This window comes from Meleagris gallopavo, chromosome 2, assembly GCF_905368555.1.
Source record: "Meleagris gallopavo chromosome 2, MGAL_WU_HG_1.1, whole genome shotgun sequence".
NCBI classification, from domain to species: Eukaryota; Metazoa; Chordata; class Aves; order Galliformes; family Phasianidae; genus Meleagris; species Meleagris gallopavo.
The window spans coordinates 90,099,660-90,124,656 of NC_139405.1; the positions used below are offsets into that span (position 1 = coordinate 90,099,660).

At 38.0% G+C, this 24,997-nt stretch overlaps 1 protein-coding gene across 7 annotated transcripts in view; it reads right to left on the bottom strand.

Annotated features, from left to right (window-relative positions):
• Positions 1-24,997, bottom strand: part of ARHGEF10 (Rho guanine nucleotide exchange factor 10) — a 116,926-nt gene that overhangs the window by 60,747 nt on the left and 31,182 nt on the right. For 3 of the 7 annotated variants that reach the window (XM_085217925.1, XM_085217926.1, XM_085217927.1), the window contains exons 3-16: positions 24,446-24,616; positions 21,792-22,088; positions 20,378-20,444; positions 19,354-19,433; positions 18,022-18,078; positions 16,447-16,610; positions 13,217-13,333; positions 11,959-12,073; positions 10,052-10,164; positions 5,726-5,803; positions 5,329-5,508; positions 3,873-3,989; positions 1,900-1,992; positions 478-648 (exon numbers count right to left, since the gene is read on the bottom strand). In XM_085217925.1, the coding sequence (XP_085074051.1) occupies positions 478-648; positions 1,900-1,992; positions 3,873-3,989; positions 5,329-5,508; positions 5,726-5,803; positions 10,052-10,164; positions 11,959-12,073; positions 13,217-13,333; positions 16,447-16,610; positions 18,022-18,078; positions 19,354-19,433; positions 20,378-20,444; positions 21,792-22,088; positions 24,446-24,616 (1,820 nt within the window). Of the gene's footprint in view, positions 1-477; positions 649-1,899; positions 1,993-3,872; positions 3,990-5,328; positions 5,509-5,725; positions 5,804-10,051; positions 10,165-11,958; positions 12,095-13,216; positions 13,334-16,446; positions 16,611-18,021; positions 18,079-19,353; positions 19,434-20,377; positions 20,445-21,791; positions 22,089-24,445; positions 24,617-24,997 lie in introns of all 7 variants that reach the window. The other 4 variants (XM_085217929.1, XM_085217928.1, XM_085217931.1 and 1 more) reach the window with 4 other exon arrangements.

Sequence of the window (24,997 nt, forward strand, 5' to 3'; positions counted from 1 at the left end):
CTAGGTGTATGAATGAAACAGACTGTGATGTTCCTTAAAACAAGGAAGATAATGAACACGTTCCATAGCACACCCTGAACTGCTCCACAGCTGGAAGCACTGCTGTATGAGGAACTGGCTCCTTCCTTTATACAGGAGTAACTCCGTAGTTCTAGGACAAATTCAAAGTTGAATTTTCTCATGCAGGAGATCTGCATGAAAACTTACTACAGAAACGAGAAACTTTATTATCCTATATTGCTGTTATTTCAGCATCTACCTCCCCCTCCCCCAGCACACAATGGTTAGAACCAGTAGACCTATTCAGTCCTGGAGATGACCCACATCTCACATCTACCACTAGAACCCCACAGTATTGAGCACCACAGAAAAGCCCACAAAGGTGTCCTTTCAGTGTCCATTCTAAAGCTTGTTCAAGGCCAGAAACTAATAACAACATTAAGTCTTTCACCACACATTTCAAACACATTTCCTAACCTTGTTCAGGTAACGTTCGTTCATTGCTTTTGCTATTTGTTTTATTTCACAGCGCTGATCTGCATCCCTTTTTCTTTCATTCAGCTTCTCTGCTAGTGTTTCAAGTTCCGTAAGAGCCATCTGCAGGGGTAATCTGTCAGGATGTCCTTTATTTGTGTTCTTCAACATATCCTGAGGAGTAATGATAAAACAAACAAACAAACAAAAAAAAAACAGGTTCAACTTCAAACTCAAGTCTGAAAGGCTAGAGGATGTCCAATGGAATTGTATGTTAAGTTAACATCACATTCTTTAAAGAATAAAAACAATAAATATCTAATGAATATTCAGACAGTGCTTTAGCTATTTTCCAAAATATCTTCATAGTTTCTAAAAGATACTGAATGGAGTTGCGTACAGCTTATTTATAGAGAGAAAGTAGGGAGAAGTAACCTGAAAATAAATGTAAAAACATCAAATGCAGAAGTAAATAAATGTAAGTTGCACGTAATATTTAGTAATTTGAAAATCAGTATTATAATAAATAAGTGTACAAGCAATTATTTAAAATTAAACTTTTCTGACACTTTCTACTATAATATCTTTACAAATCATGTAATATATATTATTATAAATATCTATAATATCTGTGCTATATTCTGTTTATTACTGTCATTATTCCTCACTGGAACATTGACTGCTTGCTCATCCCAAAGCAGCAGACCACACTTATTCCATGGAGGTCACAACAGCTTCTAAAGAATCCTTCCCTTCTGTAGACATACACTGGAACAATGCTCCTTTCACATAGCACTTAAAAGTCACCACGTATTCACTACAACTTCCTACTATAGTAAACTCCATCTCTTCTGCTACCTTAAAAACATTTGCCAGAGCTATCTAACTTCATGCTCCCACCACAACTACCTCTGAATCTCACCAGTAATTCCTGGACCTTCATCCCAAAGCCTGCCCTGTGTGACACCGCAAACTTCGCACTCACTGTGTAGACCTGTCGTGGCCTGGAAGACCACTAAGCTGGCCTGGAGCAAGGGAACCGTGAATTGTGTGCGGCATTTCGCTTAAGCAGAAAATAATACCACACCATTGCTACTAGTATTTTAAAGTGTTACTAACTAACCAACTGCTATGAACAAGTAGCACTTTCCATGTGAATGAACTTACAAGCTACATCTAGCTTAGTAAGCCTAGCAGCCTAGAGTACATCAAATTTACTGAGATTTTCCTGCAGTATGTGCAATCAGACTAAGAGATCAGTACATTATGGTGCATTGAAGTTCTCTTCCCTGTTGTTTCCTCATGATCCAGGATAACTCCTACTGCAGCATGCTTCTCTCCAGCAGAAGACAGCTACCCAGAAAGCTCACAGGCAAGCCACATGAGAACATTCTTGGGTAAATCTGTTTGGTAAACATTCTTTACCTGCAATAGCAGAATGAACTGTGGGAAGCGCTGGATAGGTTTCATCATTAAACCATACAGTGTAATCCGATCAGGGCTTGACTCCTGGCACTGCTGCAATGCAAGAATGTCACACTGTTTACTTCTGTAAGTGTATTTTCATCAGGCACAGAATGAAAGGAAAATATGTTTTGAAAGTTCTTCAACATAATTACCATTCATTACAGCAGTACTGCAAATATTCTCATTTTCATTTTAAAAAATATTTTTTTTAAAATCATTATTAAGATGATGGCATGGTCACTCAACTGAGATCTCCTCCCTAAAAAAGTACAGCTGGGATGGAGCTCCACCATCAAGGTAGTACATGTATATACACTGTTACAGCACCTTCATGCTTTTCACATAACCAGCACCATGAAATGTCTGCTTAACATCAAGGACAATAAAGCGGATGTACTTGTTCAGGGTCTTAAATCTAAAATTCCTAAGTGATTTGTTGATTTATAGTCTAATTTACTGCTGTTGCACTGTTTCTTAGGACTGAGACCAGAGAGGTGTAACAACCAATGAGTTTTTTAAGAGAAAAATCTAAGGAAAACAATCACCTCAGTACTACAGAAACAAAAAGAGACTTTCATTTTCTTTATTAAAAGAAACTAAGGAAAAGAGTATTGATTTCTGTTTGGAAAGAAATATATCAGAATTTGTCATTTTGGTTATCAAGACTAGCAGATAAAAACAAAAAAATTCATTTACACATGCAGAATCCCTGTATGTATAACTCACTCCAACATTTGAAAATATTCTGATTAGAATCACAGATGACCCAACCCAAGTAGAGTAGAAGAAACGTTACAGTACAAAAACCAAACAACATTAAATGAATATAATGCTCCAATTCCTATTTATTTCCTATTTTTATCATCAGCCTCACAACAATTTGCTTCCCTATTTATTTCCAAGTCACATACACATATTTTTTTTGTCCAGCCAGCAGCAGAGAAGATTCTGGCTCAAAGTCTGTTAGTTGTAGGGGGCAGAAGTAAAAGAAGAAAGTAGAGAAATTTATTATGCTCTCAGAGTTCAGCTGTGAGACCAGCTCTGAGAACTACCAATGCTGGTACAAGGAGTGACACGAGGGGTAGTGGTGTAGTTACGCCACTCCTGGAACTGACAGCCTAAAAGCCTTGCAGTAGATTCTGCCTATCGTCTGTAGGGTATCATCCCTAAGACTTCCCAGCAGTTCTGTTGCATGTGGCAGGCTTTCAATAAACATTACTGGAAGCATCACATTTATCAGAGTAATAAGCATTCTGTACAAGTACTTTCAATTTCACCCCCCCCGATTGAAAAAAAAAATATATATATATAGGAATTTAATCTGGAACAGAAGTATAGTTGCATGACTCTGCACAACATAATAAGGAGGTCAGACATAAAATAAATCCCAAATAAGAGGATTCAAATGGTGAACTATTCTTTGAAGGTCACCTGGTGTATAATCAATGGATATACAGATGGTGTATATACATGTGTGTGTGTATCCAGGAGCTTGGCTAATATAATTTATATTGGAGTAATGAGAGAAAGATGAGAGAAAGTCACTCACCCTATCCTGGGCTCGTAAGATGAACTCCAGTGGAGTGGATCTCCAGAGAGATCCTTCCCCACTGGCAGTCAGCTCTTAAATGGGTCTAGGAGAGGTGGAGCCAGGCTCCACCCCTTCCTGCAGCACAGGTGAATTACCTTCTCCTGTGCTCCCATGGCTGACTCATTGCTCACCTCAGGTGATCAATCAGAGGTTCAGGCTGTGATTCAGCAGCTCCATACACCTGGCATGAAAGAATTCCAATCTTTTGTCAAGTACAGTCATACAAACACCTGTCAGTAAACTGATCTGAACAAAAACAAAAACACTGCACTTCAAAATACATACAAGATCTAAAATTATGTTATCATCCTGAAAATACAGTAGTGAAATAGTAACTCACCTTTAAGAAATCTAGAAAGGCAGGTTTGGTGGCACATGTTTTCTTCAGAATCCCCACTGCTGTACTGAAGTTGTTTACATATTCACTGTATGCATCCAACACCATCGACTTCGAAAACTAAAGACATAAGCAGGTAAAAGTTATGTATAAGCCCAAAAGACATCTGAAAGCATTATTATTTAGAGCCCTGACAGATTAAGGACTCATTTTGTTAGGTTTGAAGGCTTTTGCTTGGCTTAGTGCTGCATCTACAGAAATACTGATGATGTCTAAAATAACTTTTCCACAAAACACAGGCTAGAGGTCTAACGATGTAGCAGCTGTGAATTACAAAACTGTAGCATCATCTTGGCTACAATACTAGGGCATGAGGACTGAGTAACCAAGAGGCCTCCAAGTGAGAGTCAAAGCAGCTGGTGGGATCCCATGATCAACAGCAATAATGCACTGCTGCCTACCTTCCAGATTTGATGAACAAGTGAAGTCCCAATCCTACACATGCCCCATCTCCAGCTGGCATTTATCAAGAAAGCAGATGTTGTGGCTTGCAAACTGCCACATGAAGGGAAAGATCACTGTCCATTGCTTACTTAGTAAAGATTATCCCTCTCTTCTGCAGAGCTGGTCTAACTAATATGCCCCATCTTGCTCCAATCAAAACAAGACAGATCAGGTTTAAAGAAAAAATCTTTAGTAAACACTCCTTTTTTATTAAAGTGGGGTCAAAGCACTCAAAAACACAGATCCCAGCTCTCTTTTGGATGAAAGGAAAAAGCTGTAATACCCAGCAGCTGGGAGGCAACAAAGCAAAATACTCAAATTAGCAAGGTAGGTAGCCTTTTCTATCCACACACTTACAGGAATAAAATCTTTCTACCAATCAAGAGAACATTTTGTTTCCTCTAATTCAAACCAGTGGCTAGTTCAGTCCTCCACTGGATGGACTTCCACTAAGCATTTTGTAAATACTCCTCATCCGTGCTCCTGGCTCAGTTCAGACTGAGGAATTCAGGACATTACCTACTGTGGGTTTTTTTTTGTTTTTTTTTTTGTTTTTTTTTTTTGTTTTTTGTTTTTTTTTTTTGTTTTTTTTTTTGTATTCTCAACAAATATTCTAAGTCCAATGTACGTAAAACCACCTGTTTTTTTTAAGAGATAAGGAGTTTCAATCTCATTAATTTTGGTTGGTTTTCAAATCACTCTTCTCTGAAAAAAGAAACTACTTAGTTAAGCATCTCAAAGCTTCATCAAAGCCTGAAAATTTTAGCCACAATCTTCTCATCTGCTAAGCTAGCTGAAGACACATGTTCCTTACCAGAGTGGTACATACACATTCTGACAGTTGCCGCAGGCATTGAAGACCATGGGAATAAAATGGTCAAATTAGACAGAAAGATACGATTGAATAACAATTCTAAACTAAAAATAGGTTATCTGTTCAGATGTATTTGCTTACTGAAGCAACAAAGACATCGCCAATCATTTCAACAGAATCCCACTCAGACACACGACTCGCCAATGCTATTTGAAACATTGAATGGCATTGAAGAATCTCTTTAATTCTATAGAAGACCATTTTGAGTTTTCTTTCACTCAGTAATTTTGGTTCCATTTCTGAAAGGGGCTTCTCATATTGCTGCAGAAAAAGAGACAAATAGATTAAAACCACCTAAAAATGGGGTCTCCTATACACAGAAGAAACAATAACAATTTATGTTACAGTATATACATATAAAAATCTCTCTAAACATTAAGCATAAAGAATCTGCAGAAAGTCTGTGAGTCACACTACAGATCCATTAAGGATTAATTTCAAATTTCCAAATCATCAAATGCCAAAGTTATTAACGTACCTCCAAAATTCTTTTCAGAGCATCTACATAATTCTTTTCACTGTCAACTACAGAGCCCAAAATATATCTTCTCACAACCTGTTGTGGAAAAACAGTTTTCTCAGCAACTCCAATCAGGTAAACATGTTCATTGTAACAAGGGATATTCATGATCAAATTTTCACATTAATAAAAAAAAGCAAAAAAACACAAAGCAATTCTGGCACAGCCATAAAATAAACACTCTACCACTTCAAGAGTCATTAAATTTATCATTACTCTAAAATTATTAGGACAATTACAGTCACTGCAAGCCTATGTAGTCTTTGCAGATTGTTCAAATTCCAAACTTTCATTCTAATACAATTTAATTGTAGATACATGAATTTAGACACTGATACAGATAACAACAGCTACAGATGATATTGGTTATTTCAGTAAATAGCTACAATAAAACAAGGTAGTGGTGTTCAAAATCAGTCTTCAAGCAGAATTCCTTCTTTCTACTTTTTTCTATTTTTTTTTAATATTATATAACCTTTATAGGACTGATTTGTAGGACAAATAAGCAAAAATTAGTTGCCTTCTTAAGGCAAGGCCAAAGTAAAGTAAAGTAAAGTATCTAAGTCAGGATTTGGGCTTAAGGGGGAGAAGATGGCAATATTACCACGCTGGCATGGTTTTACAATTTATTTTTTTTATCGGCATCCCATATCACAGCATCATGTAGAGCACTGGGAGTTCAAGAGTTAATGCTCCAGTTCTGTGGTCTGCCAATTTTCTGGCTACTTGGTTTTCAAAAGAGAAGAACAACTACGTACCCCCAGAATACTTTGCATTTCCATTTTCCATTCAGAGGGAAAGATAAAACTGCCTACAAGCCATGAGACTGCTCTTTTTTGCTGCTCATCTCAGCAGTGCTTGCTCCCTAGCCATCTCGCCTTCAGCTTTACAGCAAGGCCTTTGGTTTGGGACACGTTCTCTCTCATTTATTTGATTTATTAGCTTCAATCCCAATTAACTGGTATTTATGTTATTATAATTAGTAAATTAACTTTTCTTCTCAGATCATTGCCACTGTTTTTTTTCCCCTATTTATTATTATTTCCCTCTTTGTTCTCCCCCACCTCCACACCCCAGCTTTTCAGGCCAGTGTGCCTGTGGGCTTGCTGTCCTGTCCCCATCACGAACACAGACAGATCTAGAGATAAGTGAAAACCTTATCTATATTCATACCAATTGACACAATTAGAAGGGTTTCAGGAAATACTATCACATTTTATGTTTACAGACTGTAAGCTATTCATCAGATATCCTCCTTCACTCCCCCAGCTGAAATGCACATTGCATGCACAGAAGGATGGAGAAATTGATTTGATTCAAAAGTAAAACTTTTAACTTATATGCATTATATTTCTTATTATTTTTAGGGATTTGTTTTCACCTAAAACAACTTTCTAATCCAACTCATCCCCAGGCTTTCAAAAGTGCTGTTCCATTTGAGGCAGAAGGCAATATGAGGGCAGAAATACAACATTCCCTACAAGCACAAGACAAGGCAAAATTGCTTCTTTTCCTAAGTTAGCATAAGTTACCATGAAATTCAAATCTCAGATTTGCTTCTCTTCCCTGTGGCCTCCTGCTTTATTCTCTGCAGCTGCCTTTAATTCTCCACACTTGTATTTCATATTATTAAGTTATATGCAAGTCATGTAAGGATTTACTTTCAAGTGCTGGCATTTCAAAAGAAGATTTTAAAATTATGCGAGACCTTGCTTAAAGATATATATGGTAAAATTCATTGTGTCTAATTTGTATTTAGACTGGATTTAACAGTTTCTTATTGGGTGTAATATATTGGCTGCTCCAGTAGGAGATAGTATCTCCACTTTTTGTCACACTTCATTCTTCTGAAAAGGATAAACATGTTTGCAAAATGTTTTTCAGGTTCTACAATGCACAAATTAAATATTTTAAAGTGCCTACAAGCACTTTATCATGATATTCATAGCCTACAAAAGGCCTACATGCAAGCATTAGCACTTCTGCTAGTTAAAGTACCATATAAACGTAAACAATGAACAACAAGATTTCATGTCACAGTCTTAAAACGATGCAAAAGCTAACATGATAGTCACAGAAAGCAGAATGTAGTAGTCCAACAGGAGCCTGATTTTAAACAAAATCTATCCTGCCATCTACTGTTTAAAGCAAGCACATTCATAAAGTCAGCTTATTCATCACAGAGTAATTCAGGTTGCAGAGGCTTCTGGAGTTCACCCTGTACAACTGGGACACCAAGGGCTGCCACGTAGTCTGTAGTCCTCCAGACTGTGTCACACACAGGGTTATGCTGTCCCTGAGCCAGGAGTCCTGTTTGAATCTGCTGAACCACCTGGATTTTCTGTCAGCCCAGCTCTTCCGCTCAAAGTCAGCCTGAATGGCAGCCTTACTTTCCAGCATATTACCTGCAGCTTATCCAATTCAGTGCTGTCCGCAAACATGCTGAGAGGTGCCTTGCAGCTGGTATCCAGATTGTTAATGACATTAAACAGCAGTGGCTCTGCATCAGCTCCCAAAGGACACCACTAACACTGGCCACCTACTGGACTTTGTACCACCGATGACAACTGTCTGAGTAAGGTGTTTCAAACTGTTTTCCACTTTATAGCCTACTTGTGCAAATTATATATCTCTTATAGCATACTACTAGGATACTTCTGGAGACTGAAAGCCTTGATAAAGCAAAGATGGATGACATCCTCTGTTCTCTCTATCCACATGCCAGCCATCTCAAGGGCACTCAGGCAGGCCAGGCACAAATGGACTTCCTGAAGTCTGTTCCCAATCATTCTCCTGTCCTTCCCAAAATCTGAAAATAGCTCCCAGGAGAATCTGCTCCATAACCTTCCCAGGGACTGAGGTCAGGCCAGCCCAACCCTAGTTTCCTTGGGTACTCCTTGCCGTTCTTGAGGATGACTGTGACATCTAATTTTTTCCAAGGCACTGACGATAAAGGCCTTCCCTTTAGTACCACTAAAATACATGCCACCTAGTTTTAAGGACATGTGCAATTCCAACTGGCCACAGCACCAGCATCCCTTAGCTGCATCCTCTTCCACTGAAGGTAATAATTCACAGGACCTATCTGTAGGGTTGGAGGCCCTGAAAGTCTGAAAACAATCTTTAATTAGTAAAAGCCGAGGCAAAAGTGGCACTGACTTCCTCAGTCTTCTCAGTGTCCTTTGTCAGACCTTATTTTTCTTAACTTTCCTTTTTCTTACACGTACATCTATATATCTCTATATATCTATATATATATCTATAACTATATATCTGCTAGATATAGATATATACCTATAGAGATACAGAGATAAGGAACCTTTCTTTTCTTCCATCACACCTCACTAGCTTCAGCTGAGCTCCGACTTTCCTAACTCCATCCCTGCTCAGTTGGGCAGCTCCTCCTGGATAGATAACCAAGAATAGTACTTTATTCCAAATTAAGAGCTCTCTCTCTTCCCTGAAGAGGATACATTTATTTAAAATTTGCCAGATTTTAACATTTCATTTAAACATTTATTTTAACATTTTATGAAACTTGGCAAGTAGAGAAGAAAAAAAAAAAAGCCCGCACAACTCTTTTCAACCTCTCCTTAGTTTGTTTTCAAGAAATACTGTTAGATTTGCTGCACTTTTTCTGAAGGTACTGACCAACTCAGGATTTCACACCACAAAACGCTAAAAGCTCATATCCAGCTATTATTACTTACCATAACAACACAATAACATGAACCCACAGGATTTATTTTCAGCCAAAAATTCAAACTGATGCTGATAGTTTCCAGCATTAACATAGACTGTGAGGGGGTCGAGTCTCTAGACTCGACTTTATCTTCTTTTAAATCACAAGGAAACTTTAGATTCAGAGAGTATGCAGAATATTCTCTATATTTAAAACAGAAATCTTGGAGCTCCAGAAATACAGAAATGTCTTCTGACTCAGCAAAATGCTTAAACTCTTTTTTTTCACTCCAAGCCATCACATTTACCTTTAAGTGTTTAGATAGTAAAATTATATAATTACTGCAGATCTTAATTTCATAATGCTAAACATTTTGCATTTCAGGCTGACTTCAGGATTGATGCAATTCTACACACATATAGTATTTTATAAAAAGCTACGCATTCAGATCTGAATTAGATCTCCACTTGTTTTATTTTAATGCCAACAAGTTTGAAAAGCAAGGCACATGATGCAGAGCAGAAGGAAAGCGAGTAGTGGAGGGTGAAGGCAGAGGGCAAAAAAAAAAGAGGCAAAAGATCAGATTTCCAGAAGTCTGCTACCTGCTGTTGTGATAATCCTTCAGGCATAGGGGTCATGATTGCTTCTGTATGCACACAGTCCACATCAATAAATAAATTTAGCTCCTCTTCTTCCAGGCATGATGATCTATGATCTAAAAATAATTGAATAACCAAAACATCAACTTTTAGAATGCATAAATTAAAAAAAAAGGAGCTAGAAAAAGATTCAACTGTCCAAGAACAGTATCTACAGAGTAGTCTTATCTTAACTTACCATGCAAATGAAATTTCTCAGCATTTCTATAGCATCTGTGAAGCACACTAACACAGAGCAGCTTACAAAAGATAGTTCAATGTCCTAAACCTGCATAGAAGCAGATAACCTATGCATCTACTGCTTGACCTTTCTTTCCTCTTCACAGATACAAGCACAAGGCTGTCCAGTGTGACAACTAGAACTAAAGCTTTAGGGCTCAAGGGCCTGCAGTTTTGAAATAAATGACTTTTGGGAAGAAGTTAAACACATTCATAATGTAATTCAGTGCAAGAATTTCCATATAAATGTTCATAAACTGAACTAAAATCAGTAGCCAAAGGTATCAAAATGGCATTTGCAAGAAGCAAGAATAAGGGATTCCATGTTTCTCCTATGTATTTCTCAGAGCCACTAATTTTACGCAAGAAGCATGACAGAAGTGCAGAGATAGGTGGCAGCACACAGCCAGTCAAACAGCCAGACACCAGCAGAGGAGAAAGAAGGGACTGTAAGAGAAACTGCAGCTGATAACAAAAAGGGAATTAAGGGAAGAAGTTCTGTTGGCTACAGGAACTTATGAACTTAATCAACAAATTTATCACACGCTCCCTGTTGATTTGGTGGCTAAAGTATTAAACCATCTACAGATATCCTACATCTGCTACCTAACCTGAAAGCTGGGTCCATTGTAACACTGCTGTGCTGATGAAGGTCATTTCCTCCTTGCAACAGCAAGAAGGTGAGAATACATTTTTTACCACTAAAACTGCAATTTACTTTCTTTCCTATGGTTGTGAATCCCCTAAATTTAGGACATGACAGGAATGTGATATGTGCACTAGCCCTTACAGATACATACAACACAGCTTTGAGTTAGCTTACTTGCCAAAAACCATCTTATGCCAATCTTGTGGTTTTGCCTTCTTAAAACTAAAGTTCTAAAAGCTCTGAAGTTACAACCATTTAATAAGCTGAGCAGAAACCTAAGCAGAACAGGTTGCCCCTCAGTTTTACCAAGGAGAAGAAAGAAGTTTGTTTTTGTACTATTCCCTGCCCCACAAAAAAAAAGAAACGTGGACTGTGGTCTCTGCGGGTCATACCAGAGGACTGATGCTTGTTTGAATTTAGAAATCCTGTTGTGACAGCTCCTAACTCAAGACCCTCTCCCCCCACCCCTTTTTTTTTTTTTTTTTTTTAACCAAAATCACTAAAGCATGATAAAGCTTTCACGATCAGGCAGAGTTATTCAAGGGAGGGAAGTAGACAGACTGAATATCCTAATCAAATTTCTATAATCCCCATATACCAATATCTAGCTAGCATCTATTACACTCATATTTTTAAGTGGACTCTTCTGTTTGCTTTCAGATTCTGAGGTCACTGCGCCCTAAATCTAAAACTACTCAAGATGCAATGACTGTACAGTGATCTGAACTGAATGTTAAACTATTATTAGCTGACATAAAGCTGATTTGACATTCTGATCTAGTAGGCGGTGTTCCTGCCAATGGCAGGGAGTTGGAACTAGGTGATCTCTAAGGTCCTTCCAACCCAAGTCATTCTATGATTCTATAATTCTGTGCATCCAGTACTTGGCTCCTTGTACAAATAAAAATACTACTCAGCTATTCACACCCTCAGAAATAACTAGAAGAAACAACATTAACAGAGTAAAATAACAGGTACATACCTTGAGAAATAAAAGACTTAGTTCTAATGAATGAACGACCCTTCTTCACAGCTGCTTTTGTCTTTTCCAGTCCATCTTTGGTACCTTCTCTAGCAGCTCTCATGAGCTTTTGCATCTGTAAGATAAAAAATACATCCTACATGTTCAGTGAATAATGGGAATCCGCTTCCGCATACCATGCAGAGTACTTTTAGCATCTTTTTAAAAATACTGTCAAGTGGGGACTATAAATATAGCCCAAAGTCAAATAAATATACTAGAAGTACACACAGCCATCAAATTGCAGATGTGAACATCAGTACTTCTTCCTAATAAAATCAAACCTGGATAAAAGGTCTTACTTTATGACAACCTTGCATGCATGTTCAAAATGGTTTAAGAACCCTTCTGCTTCAAAATATCTGACATCACAATAAACTCAATAGCTCAGCTTTCTATTATATAACAAATAAATACTAAGAAAGGTCATACATGGCAAGGCTTCTCATTAATCTGCCACTAGCTCTACCAGAATATTTCCAACTTAAAGATTCAGTTTTGTATTGACTACATTCTTAAATAACCACTGTGTTTTGCAGAAAATGTTAAAAATAATAATTTCATTAATTGAAGAAATCAGCATACTGGTTTAATTAAGTATAATTTTATAGTACACTTCGACAACATGGAAGTTTCTTGGAGAAAAAAAACAACCAAAAGAGATGTTTGACTAGGAAACTAAACTGGTTTGTACTCTTTCTTTCCCAGCAGCCTCCAAACCACCACTGCAAGAACTTTGCTGACATCATCAGCTACATTAGAATACAAATAAAGCTGTCTTGCTGCAATCAGGCAGGTTTTTTCTGTCTGAGATAAAGTTTTTAGCATAAAAAAAACTCCATAAAAACAGTCTTCATATGCTAGTTCCATTCAGAACGGATAGCAGCAAGATTCTCAGTCCTCCAATTTTTATGCAACACAGACAAAGAGCCAGGGTCAGACGTGCTCTGTGGAGCTCACTGGGGTTGTACTCCTAGCTCAGCTTCTGGGGTAAAGGCAGGACAACGTCCTATCTGATCTGCTGAAACTGCTACGATTGATAAATAAGCATGAGAAAAAGTTACTGACAAAATATTCTCAAGACAAACTGCTTCTACATTTAGAACTCATTTTAAACAAACTATTGTCCATTTTTTGCATTAAAAGAAAAAGACAACATTGTCTGCGTTGGAAAAGCAATAATTTAAACATAGCTAATTACAGAAATTAACTACGCTACCTTCAGCTCATGTTTTTGCTTTAGTTGCTGAATCTCTACTGCTCCCACAGTGTTTGCCATCAAATCTTTCATCTTTTTTTCATAATGCTCCTTTAAACGCGTAAGGTCATGAGAAAGCTACAGTGTACAAAAAGACACAATCTTTTCAAACAGCCCGTAGTGCAAACTTCATGCTAAAATACTGAAGCATATCATGCATGTTGTCCAATCTGCCTACTGAAACACAGACAACTGAAGGAGAGAATATTCACGCAGGGAAGCTCCAGCCCGACGAATGGACCGTTACCCCTGCAGTTCACTGGACTTGCCGAAAGTCAGCCAGGTACCTTTGCACTATGCTGGCAACTATATAAAGAGAGAGATAAAGTCACTTAGTCTAAGCTAACTGCATATTAATTATATTATGTACATCTCTTACAAACCATTTGGAAACACATCAGTTTTAACACGAGCATCATTCAGTGGAGTGCGAGGCCAACCCAGGGCATTTCTGACTCTCCTTCGAAATGGCGAATCAGATGAATTCTCAAAGGTTGATGAAGCTGCAGAAGTTGCTGACATCTGAGAAGACGGTGATCTACAATACTAATGAGTTGGGAAAGGAGAATCTAATAGGGGAGGACACAGAGACTTGTTCCCAGTGTGTGGGAATTGGAAAGCATGCGTCTTTCCTCTGCTCTATCACAGCCTCATTGCATGACCGCATAACCACCTCATGCATGAATATATTCATTTGCAAGGTAAGTTATCACGGAGAAATGCCCTGGAGTACTAATTAATGACTGCAAGACATTTTAAGGAAGCCAAATTAAAGCAGCCAACATTTCAATAGGGAAAAAAAATAGATACTTGGTGTGCCTTATAATAGAAAAGAAGCCCAATGGAAAAACCCTCCGCTTGATGCCAACGGAGTTATTTGGCAAATGATCAAAGCATCAGGAAAGAGAAGGCTTACTGAGCTGAAAACAAAGGGGCAGGTCCCGCACTGAGCTCTACTAGGATGGGTTAGGATGCAATTACCTCCAACGTGATGACTCTGGTATTAGAGCAGTATAATTAAGAACAGCATCTGGTTCACAGCCTAGAAATATTTGATAGTATAAACACTCTCAATTCTTAAAAATAAAATTTAAAAATTCATTTCAAACGTAATAATTAAAGAGTGACTTTGAGGGAAGTCATATTACCACTTACAATTAAAATCACGCCTCCAACCTTCCCATACTTTTCAACCTTCTGAAAAAATATAAGTTAAGTCCCCGAAAGACTATAAAGGAAACATGCTGGGAAAATACTGTTAACATCCATCGTAAGACCTGAGGAGAAGCGAGAGTTAGTCAAAGGAATGGATACAGGAAATAGGTAAAAAGGGGAGCTGCTTCTGCCTATGCTGAAATGCTGATGCAGGAGCTTGTTTGTTTTATCTTAAAAATCGTGAAGTTTTGGTTTCTCATCCTCCTCCAAACCCCCTCTCTAGTTTCCCAACTTTTCCAGCTCTCAGTGACCCATACAGGGGCCAGGACTGCTGTCTCTCCGACTTCTCCATCCACCAGCTAACATACTCCTAAACTCCTCACCTCTATCCTCAGAAGAACAAACAAGCAGCCACGTTAAGACTTACATGCTGAAGTGCAAAGTACTTTCCAGTCTCTTCCAAAGATATTCAACAACCAAACTCAGTTTTCTTCAGGTTAGTTGAAAAACTTCCTCCCCAGAAAGAAACTGCTGCAACAGCTTAAACTTGTTCTAGTCAGGTCAAAAAACAAAACAAAACAAACAAAACCAATAACAACAACAAAACCACAATATCAGCACCCAACTTACAAAGTGCTGATTTGAGTGGGATCAAGTTTTCCAGCTAATTGCTCACTCCCTGATTTCCAATGCACAAGCAGCAAGGATGGAGGTCAAGGGAAAGCAGATAATGGGTACTGGAGGTAAACAAAGAAATGAGGCTTTTGTTTTCATTAAGATAAGAAGCCTGTAAAATTCAAAATAAAGGTGCCATAGAAGAGCAAGTGCTTCAGTATTCCCATCTTGAATACGTTCTCTAATGTTCTCACACATTTTCTGTTTGAAAGTGAACAAGTACAGGGACTGCATTTCCTGGAATAAAGGCGCGACAAATGCGGTAGCAGTAGTAGTATTTCAAACAGGATAAAAAGAATCTAGAGCCAGAGAAGCAGAAAGCAGCTAAAGCAAGCACACCCAGGTTAATGAAAAAATAAGCAGAATGTACAAGTTTGGTCCTCAGTTTTTGGTATTTCCCCTTCCTGCCGCTGCATTAGTGCTACAAATTTCTGAGTGCTGGAGCACTTTGCTCACTGACTATACTCAGTTACAAAACAGCTCATAGGCATCTATTACCGGCAGAGAAACTCCAAGTTTTCTGTAGGATCTCCAAGCACCAAAACTTCCTCCTCTTCTAGAAGCTGTGCTCTGGCCAGGCTCTGCACCACACCTGGTGCGGGCATTCTGCCTGCACTCAGAGCAGGGAACTGACTGCTTCCCCAGATCACACGCAGGAGTATTTTTTTTTCTCCCCTCACAGTAAGGGCATAAGAGTAAAAAGAGAGGAAACGAAGCACAGAGAGCATGGGAGTGCAGATTTCCTCCTGAAATGCAGCCAAAAAGATGCAGGAAGGGTACATTCCCATGTTGTCAGTGGCTTCCTGGCACAGAACATAGTTATCACCCATATAGCATTTTAACCACACCACCTTTCTTCTTTCCACAATAAGACTTCTCTTTGATCACGCACAAAAAAATATTTGTTTAATTTCTTTAAATCCAGTCACCATCAAATGACCAAATACAGATCTAAGGCAAACAGGTATGACTTTTAGGTGCCTAAAGGATCCCAAAACTTCAAGCTTTGTCAGGCTTACCCCAATTGTTCTTCACATTTTCCACACTCATTTACCACTTACACTAACCCAGCAGCCGCAAAAAATGAAATGTGAGGAACTGTCCACATGGAAAAATGATTCCATTTTTAATTCCACTTTAAAAGAGAAAACCTCAAACTAATTAAAAGAGCTCCTGTTTAATACTTGTATCATTTCCCTGTTGCATTTTGTTGTGGACTGCTACTCCCACAGACTTACATCTCCTTTATAAAGATGATGGCATTTGAAGCTGGACCGAGGAGACGGGAAATACAGGAGAGAAAGACAAGTGCTGAAAATCAGAATAACTTCAATGACTGAACAGTACTGCAGGATACATACATGCCTCTTGTGGTTGCCTCGCAAAAAGGAGCTGGGAATTCCATTTTTACACTCAGAATCACTTTGTTCTTCATAGCTTTCAAACTCACTTGAACTCCATCCATACTCCAGTGAGCTGTTTCCACCATCATCACCATTTTCAACATCATCATAAATCATTTCCTCTGTAAGAATTAAATCAAAATAAAAGAAAGCTACACTGAAATACCTGTTTGTCTAAACAACAAAAACCTTGCTCAGGATGTACCATAAAGAACAATGCAGACTTTCATATGCACACTTTTGCATAATATTAATCCAATTCAATATTAAAAACAGCCAAAGTGAGTGTGTCTGTTGAAATAGTACCAGAACACACAGCCACTGTTCTTGTTACACAACACAATTCCATTGGAAACATGCCCTATTCAAACAATATTGCTATGTCCAAATCCCACAACATATTAGAAAGAATTCACAGTTACTACTCAAACTACAATTACGTCCTGGCTGAGAAACCACAGAGCAAAGACATCCCTGCCTAGTCCACTAAGGGACTTCCCACTAATAAAAGCATTACCCATAAATGCAACATAATAAATTCAAATTATGAATTCAATTCATAATTTAAATGAAACAAATTTTAATAATATATTTTGTAAAACATCTTGTCTAGATAGGACTAAGGACAAGAAATGAAAATGTTAAGGTTTTAAAGATAAGCGTGTGCTCTACACAAGAAACTGTTTTGTTGAATCATTAACATGGTTATAATCAATTTCAGTAACAAATGAATAGCTATGAAAAGCAGATGCCAAATTCCTAAACAAGCAGATTCATTCAAACATAATTTGTTAGTGACAAACAAGAATAGTCTTCACAATGAAGAAAAACAACACAACAAACCTTAGCAAAAGTTTGTTTTAAGAGGCTTCTTTATCCCTAACTCCAGCATTCCCAATAAAGGAAAAACCTAGGCTCCACCAACTTCTTTAAGATCTTTGCTACTCCTTTCAAATACAGTAAGGAGCTAGAGCACTGCAAAGCTGAAAGAAATCCTTTCTGTAGACTCACAGTCAAGATGGTAAACAGCTGCCCCACATCTCCCCCGTCTGATATTCAGTAAGCTGAATACAGTTTTCCATCAAACAGCAACCTTTATGTGAAAGGAAACTTCCAAGAATAAAGAAATGCTCTGTACAATCGTGATAATGCTGCATTATTATACACTAGAAGACTATTTAAAACACTCTTTCCCTACCCACTCTGCCTTGTTTAGGTTACTACAGCTACAACACCCAACACTGCCATCCTCTAACATACAAAATTAAGTCACTCAGGAATTTTGAGGTTTATCTATAAAATAAAACAGAATTCACTGCCTGGACATAGAGGAGTACGAGACATGCTGAGATAGATGTCAAAAGTCAGCTTTAATTTTCAACACTGTAAAATCTACTGATGATTGGCAGGGCTAATCCTGCTTACATAGAACTTAGTTAATGCATCTGTTCAGTATATATGCACATAGGTTGCGTTACATTGATTTTAACTTAAAATAACATCTATACAGTCCATATTACAAAGTCTTCAAACCTGGTTCAGAGTCTGAATTTTCTCTTGGCACGTCATCGTAAATTACTTCATCTGGGTCTAAAAGCAAATCAGAACAAGCAAAAAGGAATGAGAAAACCCTTAAAATCCAAGTGGGAGCAAGAAGGAATTTTGGCTGTACTGGTAGATACTTGAAGAGGTTGTCCAGAGAAGTTGTGGACTGTCCCTCCCTGAAAGTGTTTGATGATGTGATGGAAGGATAACAGGAGGATTGAAACTAGATGATCTTTAAAGGTCACTTCCAACACAAGACATTATATAATTCTATAATACAGAGGAGATGCAATTCATTTTCCCTCAGCATTTTACTAGTACATCTAATAATGGTTATTCAAATAACACAAAAATACATAGGAACTGTAATTACATGGTTTGTGTGACATTTGAAGTGCTTTTATCTACACTGTTTATTATGACCTTCAGTAGCTTGAAAACAGAAATCTGCTTCCACAGCTAGCTCTATCCTTTTCACATCACAGTACTTATAAAGTGCTGCTCAATGCCTTACCAGTTAGCTGTAAGAAGCTGCAACTGACATTTTCAGAAAAAGAATCAAAACCATAAGTAACATAATGATCAACTTAGAAAGTCAAGAGGTAGGACAGAGGGTTGGAGATCCAGGATCCTTGGGGTCCCTTCCAACCCTGGCCATTCTGTGATTCTGTGACAGAAATGCAAATTCTTCAACTGTTTCAAGTGACATTAAGATGAACCTCCAGCCCAGTGGGATTCCTCATACTGTTGTATCTGAGAACAGCCAGGATAATCCTTCAGCAAGCAAACCATAGTGACTGTGTTCTGCTTTCAAATGGATGCATTTGGACTTAATGATCTTGTGGTTGGACTTCATGATCTTTAAGGTCTTTTCCAACCTGAGCAATTCTATGATTCTATTAAGAAATTATGCCTATTCCTTCCCTTCCATCTTCTCTAAGAACTTGTTTGTCAGTTACTGTAGGAGTGCAGTTTCATACACAGTCACAGAGAACACTGTGAACGTAAGCAAATTTCCACCATATACACGATAGAGCCTAATGTCCTTTAGACAGTGATTAATTATTCTGTAGACTCCAAAAAGGAATGGAAAAGTGAATGTTAATTTTAACTTTGTTTTAAAACACATAATTTTATTACACTACTGGATATTTTAACTGGGTACAGTTGGACTCCAGAACACTCCTGAAAAAAAATACAAGTGAACATGGACAGTCCTGTAACATGTGTGCTACATACAATGTACATTACATATACCGTTTATCACAACTTAAAACTGACTGTCTTCTATGACTGTATTCTTAACTCACTGATACTTACTTTCCATCCATGCTGTATTTGCAGGATCTGCCACCCACTTGGCCAGAGCATCATCCTCTCTCTTGTCCTGGTTATCTTCACTTGAAGGAAAAAAAAAAAAAAAAAAAAAAAAAAGGTATAAAATAAAAGCACTAAAACCTACACAACAATACATTTAAACATCCACAAAAACAAATCAATAAATAAAACATCTCACTGTTTTCCAGTTCTCACTCTGAAGCTGATGATTACTTAAAAACCCTGCTTCAGCATGTAATTAGGATTTTAATAATGTAATCCATTGAATAGTCTGACGACTTTAGTCAATAAATTGAAAACACTTCCCTTCCAACCTCAAGAAATATTTATTTCTAGATTATTTTTTACCAGAACACAAAACTCTCTCTTTGAAAATGTTTTCACCATAAACAAAAACAAAGACATTCAAGGCTACAGCAACAGGTGCACAGCCTCTTCATGGCCTGGGGGAGGCTATTTTCCTTCTCTAGCTGCCATGTGTGGGGCTCAATCTGCAGTAGCCCATCCAGTTTTGGCTCCCCAAAATTGCTCTTCTAGAGGGATGTGCAGAAATTGACTGGAGTTTAGCCAAGGGCTACTGAGATCGTTAGGGACATGGTAGGCACACAGCCTACAAGTAAAAGGTTGAATACAGGGAACTTATTTAGACTGATAAGAAGGGTAATCTAATAACAGCTATAATTACCTGAAAGAGAGCTACAGAAGTGATGGAATTCCATCAGCCACAGCTGATCTAAGTGTATGTTGGCAGCGGTCCTGCTGTAGCTGATGACTATAAAAATTGTATATTTTTTTTCCCCTCAAGATGTCATGGACAGTTATATACACTAGACCTTAATCTGTGCAGATTTTGGTACACAAGCAAAGTTAAGGAGTCAAAATAATAACAAAACTTGAAAGCACCAGACATGAAAAATGAAAAATGAAGTTTTTGATTTATTTAATCCAAGGTTTCTCAGGAATTAAAGTTTTATAGGTCATTAAAACATACTGAGTTGTCAATCACCTATTTTGGGGCTCCTCTGAGTTTAAAGAATTACAATGGCATTCTTCAGTTGCTGACTGCATACCTGCTAAATAGAAAAAAACACATACAATCACCAAAATGCTTAGAATAAAATGTCAGTGTGGTTCAAATGACACAGATTAATTTAAGAATTTTTTTCTAATATTTCTAATGAATAATCTATGTAGCATTTTTATTCTTGAACATATCTAAAAAAAAGTATGTGTTTCTTCATATCTATTTTCTATCATGCTATTTTCGCAACTCAGATAATTCACAGGGACAGAGCAATTTGTTATAAGAATTATCAGAGAAAATTACAGTGCCCGGCACATTTAATTCTTCTCTCTCAAACACATATTCCTCAACAGGCAATAGCAACCACAAACATATTTGCATATATTTTCTGATATGCCTAATATGCAAAAAGTGTCATAGCACACAGAATTACAGTAGAATTGCAACCTAACTAAAGAAAAATATATTTGAAATAAAAACAAAAATTAACAGGATATGGAAAACTTTCTGTTCCTCCTGTTTTCTTGGCATTAAGCTGTCAACTTTGCCCAATTCTGGTTACAAAATATGGGGATTGTTCCTGTTTCTGTAATAATCCATAGTTATTTCCTCTTTTGTCTCAATATTGTATTAAAAGACAAGCAGAATTCACCAAATCATCAGGAAAAAAATCTCACAGCAAATCTAAATCCACAAGGTCTAGAAAAACAAATAAAAAGTGGATACAGAAAAGGTAAAAGAGCCAGGAATTCTGATAGAACCTAGTTCAAGTATTCTAAGAGATTGAGAAGAAATCATTTGGCTTGAATACATAATCATGACTCTGGAAATTATTTTGTGACATTAGAAGGGAATTAGCATTAATCATTTTTAATGGTAAGAGAAGACAGGAGTCCTGACTTGTGCTTTATGCTGCAATATTGTGCCAGCAAAAACAAAGGCCAAATATCACAGATGTAAAATCTAGGATATAATTGACTTAGTGTTTATACATTTTTTCCTTATGCATCTTAACTTAGCTATCTCGATCCTAATGAGGAAAGCAGAGTTTTATTAGAATATTTTTTCTTTTTTTTTTTTTTTTCTGTTGCTGTTACTCACAATTTATCTTGATCCTAATAAGGAAAGCAGAGTTTTATTAGAATATTTTTCTTTTTTTTTTTTTCTCTGTTGTTGTTACTCACAATTTGTGTGTGTTTTTCAAATAAGCTGACACTTACTGACTAAGTCCAGCTAAGATTTAGCTTCTACTCCATGATGAAATTATTCTTCTATTTTGACACATCTTCTAGACATCAAGTTTGAATGCTATGTAAGCATTTACAAAACAACATAATTATCTCACATTAAACAAGTATCCCCCCTTCAAAGAAAGTAAGTTGCGAAAATACCTTACCTTCCTCATCTACAGAAACACTACGTATTATGACAGGACTGGAGTATGCTGGCAGAATCAGAGGTAAATTGGATGGCACTGCATAGCCACAGGGCACAGGGACAGAATATCCACTGGATGTGTTTGGACTGGCAGGTTCGTCTTGAGGACTTGGATCTGGTGAGGAGGATGGATCCTTTTCTTGCATTGGGGAAATATTTATGACTGAGTAGGGATTTACTTTCCTTGGAGTATCTTCTGCAGTAGATTCTGATGCTTGTAGCTTCTCACTTTTTTCTAAGCTATCAGCTCCTTTAGCTGAAAAATTAAACAAAGTTTTATTTTTTGTGCCTGTCCAAGCTGCTTAATATTGGTATTTAAAATATCCCAAACATTTATATGACTTTACATACAACTAACTTATAAACTGTTACTCAAAATTCCCACACTGTGGTGCTCTCCTCCCCATTTTACAGATGAGGAATGCAACAGCAGCAAAACAACTATGTTACAAGGATGGAAAAACTATATATGGAAAAACAATAACTTGATCTTAAATACTAGATAAGGAGATTTCTGACAGGTTACCAGGATACCTTCTTGCTTCCCATAAAAACATACCTGCAAACAGCCTTAAATCCTGAAGTCTGAAGTCAGTTTCTAGTGAAATTTGTATCTTATATATACAAATATAATAAACATTTCAGAAATAGCCATGAGCAAAGAAAATGCTCACTGGAGGGACACTCTACAGGGAACTGAAAATGCTCTGCTAAAAAAAAGGAAAAGAAAACGACTTTCCAAGTTTTCCTCCTTGAAAATAAACTCTCTTCTTTCTGGTATCTCTAGAGAACTAACGTGGAACTAAAGGTCATTTTGAAGGAAATTACAGAACTGGATCCCAAGTGATCAGAAGTTTTTGAGCAGGAAGCATGACTTTGCAAGTGAGCAACAGTTTTTCAGGGAAAGGCTGTATTTAAGTTCCAGGTTGTCAAACTGCACAGTCAACTGATCAGTTATTATCTCTCATTGCCATGACCACAGTGTCTGTTGACAAAAGAAAACTGGATCGAAGTCAGCAAAATCAGCTGTTGTCAATTTGAGCAGAATACAGTAATTTCCAGAACATACCTCAGTATTAAAAACATCTGCAAGTGTTGTAAAAAGATATTTTAATCTTCAATAAAGTAATACTTCTGTTATAAACAAAATTCTGACACTGACTCCATTTTTTAATGCATATCAGCCTAAGATCAGCAACCAGAAAGCTTAGCTGTGAAAGCACTCATCTGGATTCATCCACACCTATTACAGTTGCAAGGGCAAAGTTTTATTGTAGCATGGCGCTATGATTGAGACCAATACATTGCTTTGTACTGGACATGGATGGGAAACCTCACAGGAACTGCACTTGTTCACTGTTTGCCTTATCAACTCACCACAAGTATAGCTAGCACAAATAATCAAAACACATGCATGCTTGTTCCACAGATCTCTCTTCATATCGTAGAATTATATCACAGGTCGGGTTGGAAAGGACCGTAAAAATCATTTTGTTCCAACTCCACTATCATGGGCAGAGATGACAGCCACTACATCAGGCAGCCCATCCAAACTCGTCTTGGGCACCTCCAGGAATGGTGTATCCACAGCTTTTACGGGCAACCTGTTCTAGTGCCTCACCACTCTCTGAGTAAACATCTAACTTAAATCTCTCCCCTTTTAGCTTAAAACCATTCCCCCTTGTCTTATCACTATCTGCCTGCATAAAAAGTCAGTCTCCCTCCTGCTTCCTTCAAGTACTGGACAGCCAAGTGAAGTCTCTCCAAAGCCTTCTCTTCTCCAAGCTAAACAAGCCCAGCTCCCTCAATCTTTCTTCATAGGAGAGCCCTTTGATCATCTTTGTGCCCCTCCTCTAGACCCACTACAACAGTTCCCCATCGTTCCTGTACTGGTGGCCCCAGACCTGGACGCAATAGTCCAGGCAGGTCCTCACAAGGGCAGAGTAGAGAAACAATCACTTTCCTTGCCCTGCTGGCCACCTCCCTTTTGATGCAGTCAAGGATACTGTTGGTGTTGCAGGCTGCAAAAGACCTGCCAGCTTGTGTCCAGCTTTTCATCCAACAGAATTCCCAAGTCCTTCTCCACAGGGCTGCTCCCAATGAGTTCTTCTTCCAGTCGTGCAGACATAACCTGGGACTGCCCTGATCCAAGCGCAACACACTGCCCTTGGCCTTATTGAATTTCATTAGGTTCACATGAGCCCACTTCTCAATCCTCTCCAGGATCCTCTGGATGGCATCCCTTCTACTGTGTCAGCTGCACCACTCTACTTGGTGTCATCTGAAAACTTGCTGAGGGTACACTCAATCTCACTGTCTACATCAGCGATAAAGAGGCTGAAGAGCTCCAGTTCCAAGATAGACTCCTGGTGGACACCACTCATCACTGGCTTCCACCTGGACATAGAGCTGTTTACAACAACCCTCTGGCTGTAACCACCCAACTCTTTACCCACCACCACCTTTAAACTCAATTTAGAGATAAAGATGCAGTATAGGACCACTTCAAAGGCCTTACACAAGTCCAGGTAGACTTTTTACATGTTTTTTTTAATTCTATGATCAATCTTGACTCTTAGCCTAATGGAGGCAGAACCCAGTGGGCTGACTCACCTGTGACATTAGCCTCGTGGTGCTCTGTGTTACTTCCAGGCTCAGGAGGAGGTGGCACGAAGGCTTGTCTGTCTGCTTCTGGTATCTCATCCCCACTGTCAAAGTCAAACTGTTCTCCCTCATCCTCCTCTTCATCATTTGTACCTACAGCTTTGGGTTCACGCTCTAGAACTGTGCAAAAAGATAGTCTTTAGTTTAAACTGTTTTTACGCTTAATAATGACTTCACATGACCAGCAGGTGCTGTATGTTATGAATGGAACTCAGCAATGCTTTAGAAATGTTGGGTCGCTGGAACAAAACAAAGTTTTGACATACTGATAACCTCATTGCTTTTCAACAGATTCTCTAATATAAACAATAAAATTGCTAGGAAAGCAATAGAAAGTAAACACAGGGACATCTGGACACCAAGTCATTTGTCCTTTCTTCAAATTCAAACTTCTAAAGCAGAATGCCAGTGTGCACAACTTTCTTCTTGCACATCATTGAAGAACAGCAGAATGTTGTTCCTGCCCCACTGTGGAAGAACATATTACATAAGGTCGTTGGT